A 10,937-nucleotide genomic window follows, 5' to 3' on the forward strand; every position below is an offset into this window, starting at 1 on the left:
TTTCTCTCACCTCCCATCAGGCCCTTTCAGATTTCCATTTCCTCATCTCTGCACCTTATCTCCAACCTTATTCCCCTTCCTCATCACCCCCACCTTTTCTCTCATTCCCAGACACCGCGCCTCTCACTCACCCAGCCATCCGCAGCCTCTCATCTGGTGAGTCCCTTCAACCCCACCTAGGCCTGCCCCAGATTGACCCCTCTTGTTGGTACAGAAATCTGCTCAATAAACTACCTTTAGTCTTCAGATGTTGCACCCTAGGCAATCCTCTGAATTTTGTGAGTGTGTGTGGGGGAGGTATTGGGGGAATCCTCAGAATAACTCCCCTGGGGCGGTGCAAAGGACAGTCTGGGAGATATGCCCCCCCACCCCCTCGCCCGCCTTGCCCCAATAACTTTAGCCAGCATGAGAGGTAAGTGGGAGTTTATGGGGGAAACTCCAAGCAGAGGAGCTTGGCGCGGGCATCCATCCATCTCGCACACTTCTGGGATTTTCTCTTGCCGAAAACATTACTGCAGAGTGAACGGATTTGGATCCTCAAGTTTCAGTTTCGTTATTTCTAGGACTCGGGTTTGTAAGTTCTTTCCGGCCCTTTACACTGGTTCACACAGCTCTGCGTAACCGCCGCCAGCCCGGGGTGTGCGGGCGGGCCGGATGGGGAGCTGCCGGATACTCAGACGCCTCCCGCCTCTGCACACTTACACCCTGGGACTCAGGGTCCCGGGGAAGTCAGTCCCTTGTCCTTATATCCTCTCCCAGCCTCCCCCTACCCCAAGTCTTGGGAGAAACAGGCCAGGCTGAGAAGGACGAGTCCCCCCCTCTCTGTGCCAAAGGCTGGGGCGAATCTCCCAGGCGGAAGCGGCTGGGTGAGATAGGGCGGCGGCAGAGGCACCGGCGGGCGAGGGCCTGCGGGTGAGGACTGACATGGACGCCAGGAGCGGGCCGGTGCGCGCGGGCTGTCAGAGCCCAAGAGAACCGCGGGCGGGATCCATCCGCCCTGGCCCCTGGCGCAGATCCAGAACCAAGTGACCCGGGGGATAGGGTCTGCTGCGTGGAGCAGGCCAGAGAGCAGGGGAAGGAGCCCCTAGATGAGGGAGAGAGATGCGGAGCCCGCAGCTGGCCTGCGTCAGCAACCTGGGGAAGTTGGCCGCTGCACAGCCGCCGACAGACAGAAATCAGGCTGCCTTGAGCTGGGGGTGAGGCGGGGCAGCTGCTCCCCCAGATCCGGCCCGAATGCCCCCGGCTGCTCCTGGGCCCCAAGCCAGGTGTCATCAAAGGCCTCACCCCCAGGTTTGGTCTTCAGGCCTGGGGGCCCTCAGGCAGCCTCCTCTTTTAGCTGGCCATTCTTTTTGTTTATTTTTGTTAATCGTCACCTGAGGATATTTTTTCCATTGTTTTTCAGAGTGGAAGGGAGGGAGGGGGGAGAGAAACATCCTGTGAAAGACACCCGTGACTGGTTGCTTCCCCCACGCACCAACAGAGGAGGCCAAACAGCAATGAACCTGCAACCCAGGGACCTGCCTTTGGCAGGGAATCGAACCATGACCCTCTGGTGCACCAGTGGCCACTCTAACCATTGAACCACCAGCCAGGGCTGGCTGGGCATTCCTGACCCAAGCCCAGCCCCAATCAGACACTCCCCAATTCCTGCAGCTGCTTGAGCCGCCCAAGTCCCCAGGGGTGTCTATCTTTCCCCTTAGCCCACACCTCTCCCTCCAGTCACTCCTCAGAACCACCCTTTCTCTCTCACACACACACACACACACACACACACACACACACACACACACACACTGCAAGTTCTGGCTACCCTAGTTAGAGACCCACAGAACAGGAATGCTGGCTGGGTTTATTTCCAGAGCTCAGTGCTCATGGCCAGGCTGGCACAGACCAGGAAGCTTGCTGACTTACTCAGTGGAGTGCTAGCCTTGCTGCTTCCCTCTTGTTCCTTGGAGCTGCCTTTGCCCTCCTGGGCACCAGCTCCCTCTCCCCCTCAATTCCTCTCTCTACAGCTGGCCTCCCCTCGCCCAGGTACCTGTAGGCCTGCTGAAGCTTGACTAGACAGCCATGTCTCCAACTCGATCCCTGTGAGTGTCCCATGCCCCTTTTTTTTAGCCTCCTCTGATTATGCACATCTTTGGATTTTTCTTTATAATATCACTCTTCTCCAGTCCTGCAGTGACCACTGTCCAACCCAAGCCCTACTCTCACCACTCTTGCCTTAGGACACTCCGGCCCTTGCCACATGTTGCAACATTCAAGGACAGAGAGAGTTCCCCTCCAGAAAAACTTCCCTTCACCAAAACAGCTGGTGCGGGGGCCTGACTTCACTCAGCTCACCTGGGTTTTACGTAAGTAGGGTCCTCTACCCCTCTCCTGTGGTCATTTGCTGAGGGTCATCCTTCTTGATGACACTCAGAGGATTTCTGAGGGAAGCAGGACACAGGACAAAGTATGAGTGTGTGGTAGGGATAAGAAGGAAGAAGAGAGGTGCTTTTTAAAAGTTTTTATTTCAAAAAATAAAGCCACAATTTCACATAAATATCTGGGGAGGGACGGGGAGAGGGGTGGAGCAGGGGCTTGGCCCCTACCTCCTCTTCTCTTTCACACTGTACTGTAAAAGCAAAGGGGCTGGCTAAGGGGAGAACAAGGGGAAGAAGTCGTCAGCGGGAGAGTTCCTGCGAAAAAGGCCCCCTCAGCCCACCCCTGCCCTGGAACTGCCTTGGACCTGGCTCACCTTGCCGAACCATCGGGAGAGCCAGATCTGTTTCATGGTCATGTGATCGGGGAGAACTTCATTGTCAAAGAGGAGCTGCACCTAGCAGGGAGGTGGGAGCACTGTGTTAGGAAGTCTCCTTTCGCACCATCAAGAACTCGCCTGGTCCCCTCTAAACTCTCCCTCCCCCTGTGGCCCCTTCTCCTCCCAAAGAAACCTACTGTGGGACACTCACATGCTGGGGATTTAGCATCAAGCGGTGACAGAGGACCCTCCGGAGATGACGAACCTCGGCTCTAACAGAACACCGGACATATTTGTTCTGAGGGTGGGCAGGGAAAGGAGGACAAGGAGTGTGAGAGAAGGGCCCCGAGGAGGTGAGTCTCCTGAGAGGCCCTCCCACAGCCCTCTCACCTGCAAGACGCTTTTGTTCTTGTCTTTGCCAGACTGGGGGCAAACAGACACAGGTTAGGGAGCACTATCATCCTCCCCTCCCCCGCATGCCCACCCAGCAGCATGGCATTCTCTCTTCAAGGGAACAGACACTCGCTTAGCCTACTGCCAGCCCTCTCCGTGAGCCCCTCCCCGACTCTGGGTCATTGACACTCTCACTTCAGACAGCCCAGGACCTGCCTCTCACCTCAGCCGCTCCAGGCACAGGCTCAGCTGCTCATCATAGCGATAGTAGTGGGCTTTCGAATGGTCAAAGCTGCAGAAGGGGAGGCCGAGGTTGCTCAGGGCTGGCTCTGAGAAAGACAGAGTAGTGAGGCGAGCAGCACAGATTCCACACTCCTCTTCCCCCAGAGAGCAAAACTGGGCAGGAGGAATGCTCTGGGGGCTTTCCCTTACCCTCCTGCTGCCAAGGGACATACCTTCCCCACCGGGCTGCGTGACTCGGTCCAAGCCTCGGGACTGATAGAATTCTCGAATCCGTTTCTCTTCACCTGGAAGGGAGTGGAGTATGGGAGTCAAGTCTTAACTGTCCCTCTGGCTGTCAACCTCTTTACCTACACGATGCCCACCAAAGCCCTCGTCACCGCAAGCTGCTACCCAGCATCCGTCCTCTAGAAGCCCCTCAGAGTCAGGTTGGTCACTCACTGTCTTGCAAGCCGGGCACCAGCTTGTACACGATGTCCTGCATGACCCGGTCCAGTTTGAGGTTGAGCAGTGGCTGTGTCTCGTGGATCTTGATGTTGCACATGGGGCAGTACTTGCTGGTTTGGAGGTACTTCACAATACAACTCTTGCAGACTGGAGGAAAAGGAAAACAGACTCTCAGGCCCTCGGGGAATCAGGTTCTCGGGCTGGACGGGGTGCCTGGGTGGTTGGGGCAGGCGGTGCAGAGGCTACCAGCCAGCTGGGTGGGAACCAGGGCCTGGAAGAACCAGCCAGGGTCCAGGGAACTCACAAGTATGGAGACACTCTGTGATGGTGGTGGCATCCACGAAGTAGCCAGCGCACAGGCAGCAGACGATGTGTTCATTCAAGTCTTTGATCTTTACTCGGACCTCCTCCTGCGGACACACCCTCCGTCACCGATCACCCTTCCCAATCCCAACCCCGGTGCCTTCCCAGCCTGGGAGTCCCCTCTTTCATCACATCTCACAGCCAAACCCCGCACCTTGCATGGTCAGCAAGGGCTTAGCTCCCGGGGTCTGACACTACCCCTCGCCCAGCAGAGGTCTCCGCGCATAGCGGGGGCTCCCTTCACGTGGACTGGCCCGACCTTCCTTTCCCAGGGGAGACCATACGACGACAGCGGCACAACACGCAGGCGTCTTAGCCCAGAGTTTGGCAACTCGGACCGCAATCGCGCAGGCGCACTGTGACCCCCGCCTCTGCGCAGGCGCACTGGGCGCCCGGCCGGTCCCGGCCTGTCCTCTAGTCGGCCCCAGTCAGCCCCGCTGGCCGACCACAGCAGTAACCCTGCCGCCCCTGCACCTCGTTCCGTAGCGGGTCCATTTTGTACACTGACTGGAGCTGGTTCCGAAGCCTCATCGCGATCGCAATCTGGCCCCCCTGAGGAGACGCCATCTTAAAGGCTGATCCTGGCCTGCCACTTCCGGTGCCGCCTGCAGGGCGGGACTTGTCGCCGAGCAACGAGGGCTTAGGTCTTTTCGGATTCGCTGACTCTCCGTAAGGCCCCGCCCACGTCCTTTCTCCCCCGTGTGCTCACCTGAGCCCCAGTGGCCCCTCCCCCTCCGCAGTTGGTAATTGGGGAGTGGGGGGTGTGTGGGGAGGGGCCCTATCTCATTGACCTCCTGCAGTAATAATCATCGTAGACCCGACCGGACCTCGGGACGAACTTTTGGAGCCGGCAAAAGCCTGCCTCCTCCTTCCCCCGAAGGCCGGGCGTCTCCGCCCGCCACCGCGCAGGGTCGCCCAGCTCTGGTGACAACCACGCTAAAGCCCCTCCCGCGCTCTCCGTGTTATGTCGCTCTCGTCGGCCGACGCAAGACAATGCGGAGCTACCTCCGACGGTGGGCCTTCTCCCGGCTCCAGAGCGGGAGTTTCCCGGGGCTTTGCGGAGGCTCGGGGAGGGCGACGGGAGGAGGAACCCCTAGAGACTTGGTAGTGATCTTACATCCCCCCCGCCGTCCTCCCCTGCCGCCGGGAGGAGGGGGGCAGGCCCTCGTTAATGATGATGATTCAATCACCGGCGCCTGCGGAGGCCTGGGACAGACTAATGCAGAGCAGATGCCGAAGGAGGAGGGGAGGACGACTAGGACACGGCCGCACGCCGACGCGCCCCGGCGGCGGGTCCCTGCAGGAGCAGAAGCTCAGCTCGGTGTTTGGGGGAGACGCAGGGGTCCCGAAAGCTTGCGCGCCGCTGTCCCCAGGTGCCTCCAGTAGCACTAAAACCAAGGGTCAGTTTACTGTGAAGTATTAGCACCAAGTGCAGTTGGAGATGAAAGAAGGGGAGATCCCAGTGCAGACCTCGAAAGGCTTGCTGAAGGAGGTGGGGCTTGGTGTGGGCACAGTTTAGAGCTGGGGTGCGGAAGAAGTGTGGTGGGAATAGAAGAGGAAGGCTGCGCGGAGGGGAGGGGCCGAGGGGGACAGGGAGGAGGCCAAGGGGTGCATTTGAGAGCAGTGGTAGAAGCAGCAGGACTGGACGGAGCTGGGACTTTGAGGGTGTGGGCCTTGGAGAGCTAGCTGACTCTTTTGCAGAGGGGGGTGACCCTATGAGAGAAACATTTTTGTGCATTGATGTTCAGAGTGAACTGGAGTGGATAAGCGGCAAGAAGTTTTGGGAGTGGTGATGCTTTAATCACCTACTCACTATAGCCATGGCTTACCTCGTTGGTCCAAGATGCCATCATCTGTCCTCTGGATGAGTACTGGTTTTTTTGCCCGCTTTTCTTGCCTCCACCGTTGCCCCTCTTTCAGCAATTTTCAATACAGCAGCTCAGAGTAATTCTGGTAAAATAGGAATAAAAAAGGATATAAGGGAAAAAATTTGAGTTGATGGGTATGTTTATTATCTTGTTTGTGTTGGTGGTTTCATGGGTGTATGCATACGTCAAAACTTATCACATTGTACACTTTATTTTTTTCACATTGTACCCTTTAAATATGTGCAGTGTATTGTATGTCAGGTTTACCTTAAGAAAGCTGTTAAAAATAAAATTTAAAAATGGGTGCCTTACTTTTTTGTTTATAAACTTCCAATAACTTCCCTTTATTAAAAAAATATATTTTCACCTGGGACCTGGGCATGCACCTTTGACCAGAATCCAACCCGGGACCCCTCAGTCCGCAGGCCAACGCTATCCACTGAGCCAAACCACTGGGGCAGCTTCCCTTTTTAATCAGAATAAAAGGCAAAGTCCTTACAGTGGCCTGCAAGGCTCTGCATGGTCTCGCAGTCACTCAGTCTCTGGCCACACTGACCTCTCACTGCTCCACAGACACACCAGAATGTACTCCCACACTGTCACCAACTGGAAAAGTTCAGATGCCCAAATGGTACCTTTCTTCCTTCAGGTCTTTACTCCACAAGGCCTTTATTATTATTATCATTTTTATTGATTTCAGAGAGAAAGGGAGAAGGAGAGAAACATCAATGATGAGAGAGAGAATCATTGATCAGCTGCCCCCTGCAGGTCTTCTACTGGGAGCAGAGCCCCCCAATGCAACCTGGGCATGAGTCCTGACCTCCTGGTTCATAAGTTGATGCTCAGCCACTGAGCCACACCAGCCTGGCACTCCACAAGGCCTTTTTTGATTATTCTAGATAAATCACAGCTCCCTACCCTTTTATTTCTTCTCCCCCTTCCTTGCTTTATTTTGTTCTTTTTGGGAATTATTATTATTTAATGTATATTTTTCTTGTTTTACACCTGCCTCCCCCACTAAAATATAAGCTTCTCAGTGGCATAGACTGTTTTCCCCTGTTGTGTTTATACATCTTATATCTCCAGTGCCAGGTACAGAGGACTAACAGTGCCATGTTCAATAAAAAATTTCTGGATGGCCCTAGCCAGTTTGGCTCAGGGGATAGAGTGTTGGCCTGCAGACCAAAGGGTCCTGGGTTTGATTCCAGTCAGGGTTTGATTCCAGTCAAGGGCATGTACCATGGCTGCAGGCTCCTCCCTGGCCTGGGCCCTGGTCAGGGCTCTTGCAGGAGGCAACCAATCCATGTTTCTCTCTGTCTTTCCCTCTCTCTAAAAATCAATGGATAATATCGGATGAGGATTAAAAACATTTTTTTTTCTGGATGAACAAATGAATGAATGTAGGTAGTTGTGATGATGGCCTAGATTAGGCTTTTATCAGTGGGAATGGAAAGGAAGGGCTGTATATGAATTTCAAAGGAAAGCACAATAGGAGGGAGTAAGGAGCTTGGGCGGAGAGCCTGTCTTCCAGCCTGGTGGACTTAAGGTGGCTGCAGCAAAGGCAGGTGCAGTTGGCCAGAAGGCTGGAATGGTGGGGCTGGAGCACCAGTGTCAGAACCAGGGATGAAGGTCTCAGAGTTTTCTGGGTGGATGTAGTAGATGGAGCTATTGAAATGGATGAAACCTGAGCAGATGGAGACAGAGAGAAAACTGAAGTCTGGACTCTAAAGAATGCTCACAGTCAATAGTAGAAAAAGAAAAGCCAGTGGAGGAAAAAAACATAAGCAGTCACTATGCAAGTCCAAAGATGTAGAATAAGACAGTATTACATAGCCGAAACCGGTTTGGCTCAGTGGATAGAGCGATGGCCTGCGGACTGAAAGGTCCCAGGTTCGATTCCGGTCAAGGGCATGTACCTGGGTGGCGGGCACATCCCCGGTAGGAGATGTGCAGGAGGCAGCTGATGGATGTTTCTCTCTCATCGATGTTTCTAACTCTCTATCTCTCTCCCTTCCTCTCTGTAAAAAATCAATAAAATATATTTAAAAAAAAAAGACAGTATTACATAAGGAAGCCGAAAAAGGGGACATTTCAAGAAATGGTGATCAATGAAGTAAAACATGTCTGAAATCTCTGGGTAATGGACACTGGATACTGACGCTTCCTGAGATGGTTGGTGTTGTGAAGCCAGCTTGCAGTGGGTTAAAAGAATAAATTTAATGAGGAAATGGAGGCAGTGGGTGTGGGCACGAAAAGAAAACAATCTTCCATGAAGAGTCGGGCAAAGACTTTGCCTAGATAACAGCGATCTGTCTACGGCCATACCACCCTGAACGCGCCCGATCTCGTCTGATCTCGGAAGCTAAGCAGGGTCGGGCCTGGTTAGTACTTGGATGGGAGATAACAGCGATCTAAGACAGTTGGGGTAGGAAGAGCTAAGTTAATGAGAGAAATGATGATACAGGAGTGGGGGGACCATCTCAAGGGAAGGCTACTATACCAATAGCAGGAAGGAAGGGAAGGCACAGAAGCACAGGCTGGGCATGTGGCCTCTTCTTGTGAAGGTACAGGCTTGAAAACTTGAAGAGTTGGGGGCCACATGCATGTAGAATATGGTGAGATAAACCCAAAGCGGTGTGTATGGGAGGTGGAGGTGCTGACCACAGAACCTCCATCTTCAACATAACTTAGCAGGAACCACACTTCCGAGAGAATCAGGGAATCCGCAAAGTGAAGGCAAGCAGAGGAATTCCTAGGACTGTGGCTGACAGACTGAAAGCCCTTGTTCTTGAAGTGGGGCACTGAAAAAAAAAAGTTTTAACTCTGTAGAAGATGTGTATGTACTACTGGTTTATGGCCATTCTCCTTAAAGGATCAGTTAGGCAATCTCTGGGTGGCAGTGCCATCTGTGCTGACCTTAAAAGGCAGGATGTATAATAAGCAGGTATACAGGTCTGTACTAGGCTGACTTTTTCTTCTTCATTGATTCACTCGTTGATGCATTCCATTGATGCATTTATTCAGCTTGTTTGGAGATACACTAGTGTCACACTCTTCTCAGAGGCCCACCCCCTAGAGTGGGAAAGGGACTGGCAAACTCCTAACCTGCAGGTCAGTCCCCTTCAGAGGCTTTATTTATGTATTTTAAATTTTTTTATTTATTGATTTTAGAGGAAGAGAGAAGGAGAGTAGGAAGGAGAGAGGAAGGGAAGGAAGGAGGGAGGGAGGGAGGGAGGGAGAGAGAGAGAGAGAATGAATGAGAATCTAACCAACCGAGCTACCCAGCCAGGGCCAAAGGCTTATTTAGTTTGCTGTCTCCTTAGCCTCTCTGTTCACATCTGGGGGGATCAGCCACGCTATTTCAGAAGGTTTTGCCTAAATAGCAGGTTTCACGTGCCCTAGTAGCCCCATCCCTCTATTGTTGAAAAGGTTGCTTGTGCTTTTGTGAAAGGCTAGGGGAGGTGATGATGCCTGTCTTTTTCACCAAGAACACACCTGCCAAATTTGCATGTCCCCCACCCCCTTTCAGAAGAGGTGGTTGACAGGGCGGGGTAAGGGCTGGAAGAATTGGATGATGGGTGTGAACAAGGTTGGGGAAGGATGTTAGTATTAATGCCCACTGCTCCCTCCCCCAGCCTTCAAACTGAGGCTTCTGAGAACAGAGGGGCTGGTGGTTTTGGTGGGGAGAGAGCCCACTCCCTTTTTCTCTTCTTTATTTTCCTGCCCAGATGCTCAAATACCATTCCTCCATCCCCTAGAGAGAAAGGACCCATCACCCTGCCCCAGGCACCAGTCTGCCAGCCCATCTGCTGGGGAGAAAGAAGGATCTGCGCCTTTCCCAGAAGATCCGGAAGAATCAACTGGAAGATCCCGCGCTCCTAGGGAGACCCGTCTACTAGGCTTAGAAGGAGAAGGCACGCTGGCTCCCATGGAGCACCAGGCAGCCTGGAACGGAGCACAGAGTGGGCTGGGGTCGAGGAGCTGGGTTGGCACATCGGGGTGGGGCCCTTTGGCCACCACGTGTCCGAGGCGGGCCAAGCTGCTCGTCGGTGCCAACCCGTCCGCGGGATGTGAAGAAGCCCCCCCCCTCTCCCTGCGCCCAGTCTCACCGGCTTGGAGGCGCCAGGGCCCCCCCGGGGCCAGGCCGGGCCGGGGAAGGTAATGTAATTCCGACCCAGCTAACCCGATTATGGCGGCCTGCACCGGGCCGGGCGGCGGCAGGGGCGGGTCTAAGGCGCAGGGGCCCGCCCGGCCAGGGGTCCCATCCTGGGGAAGGACGCCGAGTTCACGCACTCCCAGCTCCTGGGTCCCGGGCCAGAAGTCATGAGGTCACCAAACCGCTTTGGTCTTTGCCCACCTCGCTTCTCTGACGCGCTCCAGGCACAGTGTCCTGCGCTTGGGTAGGTGGAGCGTCCATGGGAAATGAGGCGGCTGGTCCTCTGAAGGCTTCAGTGTCTCCCGTGGAGATTTCATCCTCCCGCCGGGGCGTGGGGTGGGGGAGAGTGTGAGAAGAGACTTCCTAGGCGGAGAGTGGAGGCGCAGAGTCCCCCCTGTCGGGGGCAGAACAGACAGCCCCAAACTCACACCGGCCTGAGCTGGCCCGAGTTCAGCCGCGAGTCCGCTTTACACCCATTTCAGGAAATCGAAATTCTAAGAAACACCAGGGCACCCATTGCTGGCGCTCCCGAAAGGAGCCGGGGGCCTCGGGAAGAGGCCAGGAGGCGCCCCAGAACACCGGCCCAGGGTGGCTGCTCCCCGCTCGAGCCCACCAGCTGCGCGCGGCCGCCGCTCCCCACACCTGTTCCCTTCCCGGGCCTGCCGGCGCCCGTGCCGGTCCCCAGCTGCTGCCCTTCGCATCCTGTAAGCCACAACGAGATTTGGTCTTC

General features: G+C 54.8%; 1 protein-coding gene across 2 annotated transcripts; it reads right to left on the bottom strand.

Annotated features, from left to right (window-relative positions):
• Positions 1 to 2,491: 2,491 nt before the first annotated feature.
• On the bottom strand, positions 2,492 to 5,797 carry PCGF1 (polycomb group ring finger 1). Of its 2 annotated transcripts, XM_006096800.3 has the most exons (10): positions 4,658 to 5,797; positions 4,125 to 4,230; positions 3,815 to 3,967; positions 3,589 to 3,660; positions 3,357 to 3,462; position 3,321; positions 3,131 to 3,163; positions 2,952 to 3,038; positions 2,738 to 2,818; positions 2,492 to 2,635 (listed from the first exon to the last, which is right to left on the bottom strand). In XM_006096800.3, the coding sequence occupies exons 1-10, from the start codon at positions 4,748 to 4,750 to the stop codon at positions 2,588 to 2,590; spliced, it is 780 nt and encodes a 259-aa protein (XP_006096862.1). In that variant the 5' UTR covers positions 4,751 to 5,797; the 3' UTR covers positions 2,492 to 2,587. The 2 variants fall into 2 exon arrangements, 1 of the variants encoding a protein (XP_006096862.1); XR_330307.3 differs by lacking the exon at position 3,321 and having other exon boundaries at positions 4,658 to 5,790.
• Between the last annotated feature and the right edge of the window lie 5,140 nt (positions 5,798 to 10,937).

This window comes from Myotis lucifugus, unplaced genomic scaffold (assembly GCF_000147115.1).
Source record: "Myotis lucifugus unplaced genomic scaffold, Myoluc2.0 scaffold_186, whole genome shotgun sequence".
Lineage (NCBI taxonomy): Eukaryota > Metazoa > Chordata > Mammalia > Chiroptera > Vespertilionidae > Myotis > Myotis lucifugus.

Coding starts and splice junctions, on each gene's coding strand:
- PCGF1 (XM_006096800.3), bottom strand. CDS start 4,750: ATGGCGTCTCCTCAGGGGGGCCAGATTGCGATCGCGATGAGGCTTCGG. Junction 3,968..4,124: donor CACAGAGTGTCTCCATACTT/GTGAGTTCCCTG, acceptor CTTTTCCTCCAG/TCTGCAAGAGTTGTATTGTG. Junction 3,661..3,814: donor GGTGCCCGGCTTGCAAGACA/GTGAGTGACCAA, acceptor ACTCCCTTCCAG/GTGAAGAGAAACGGATTCGA.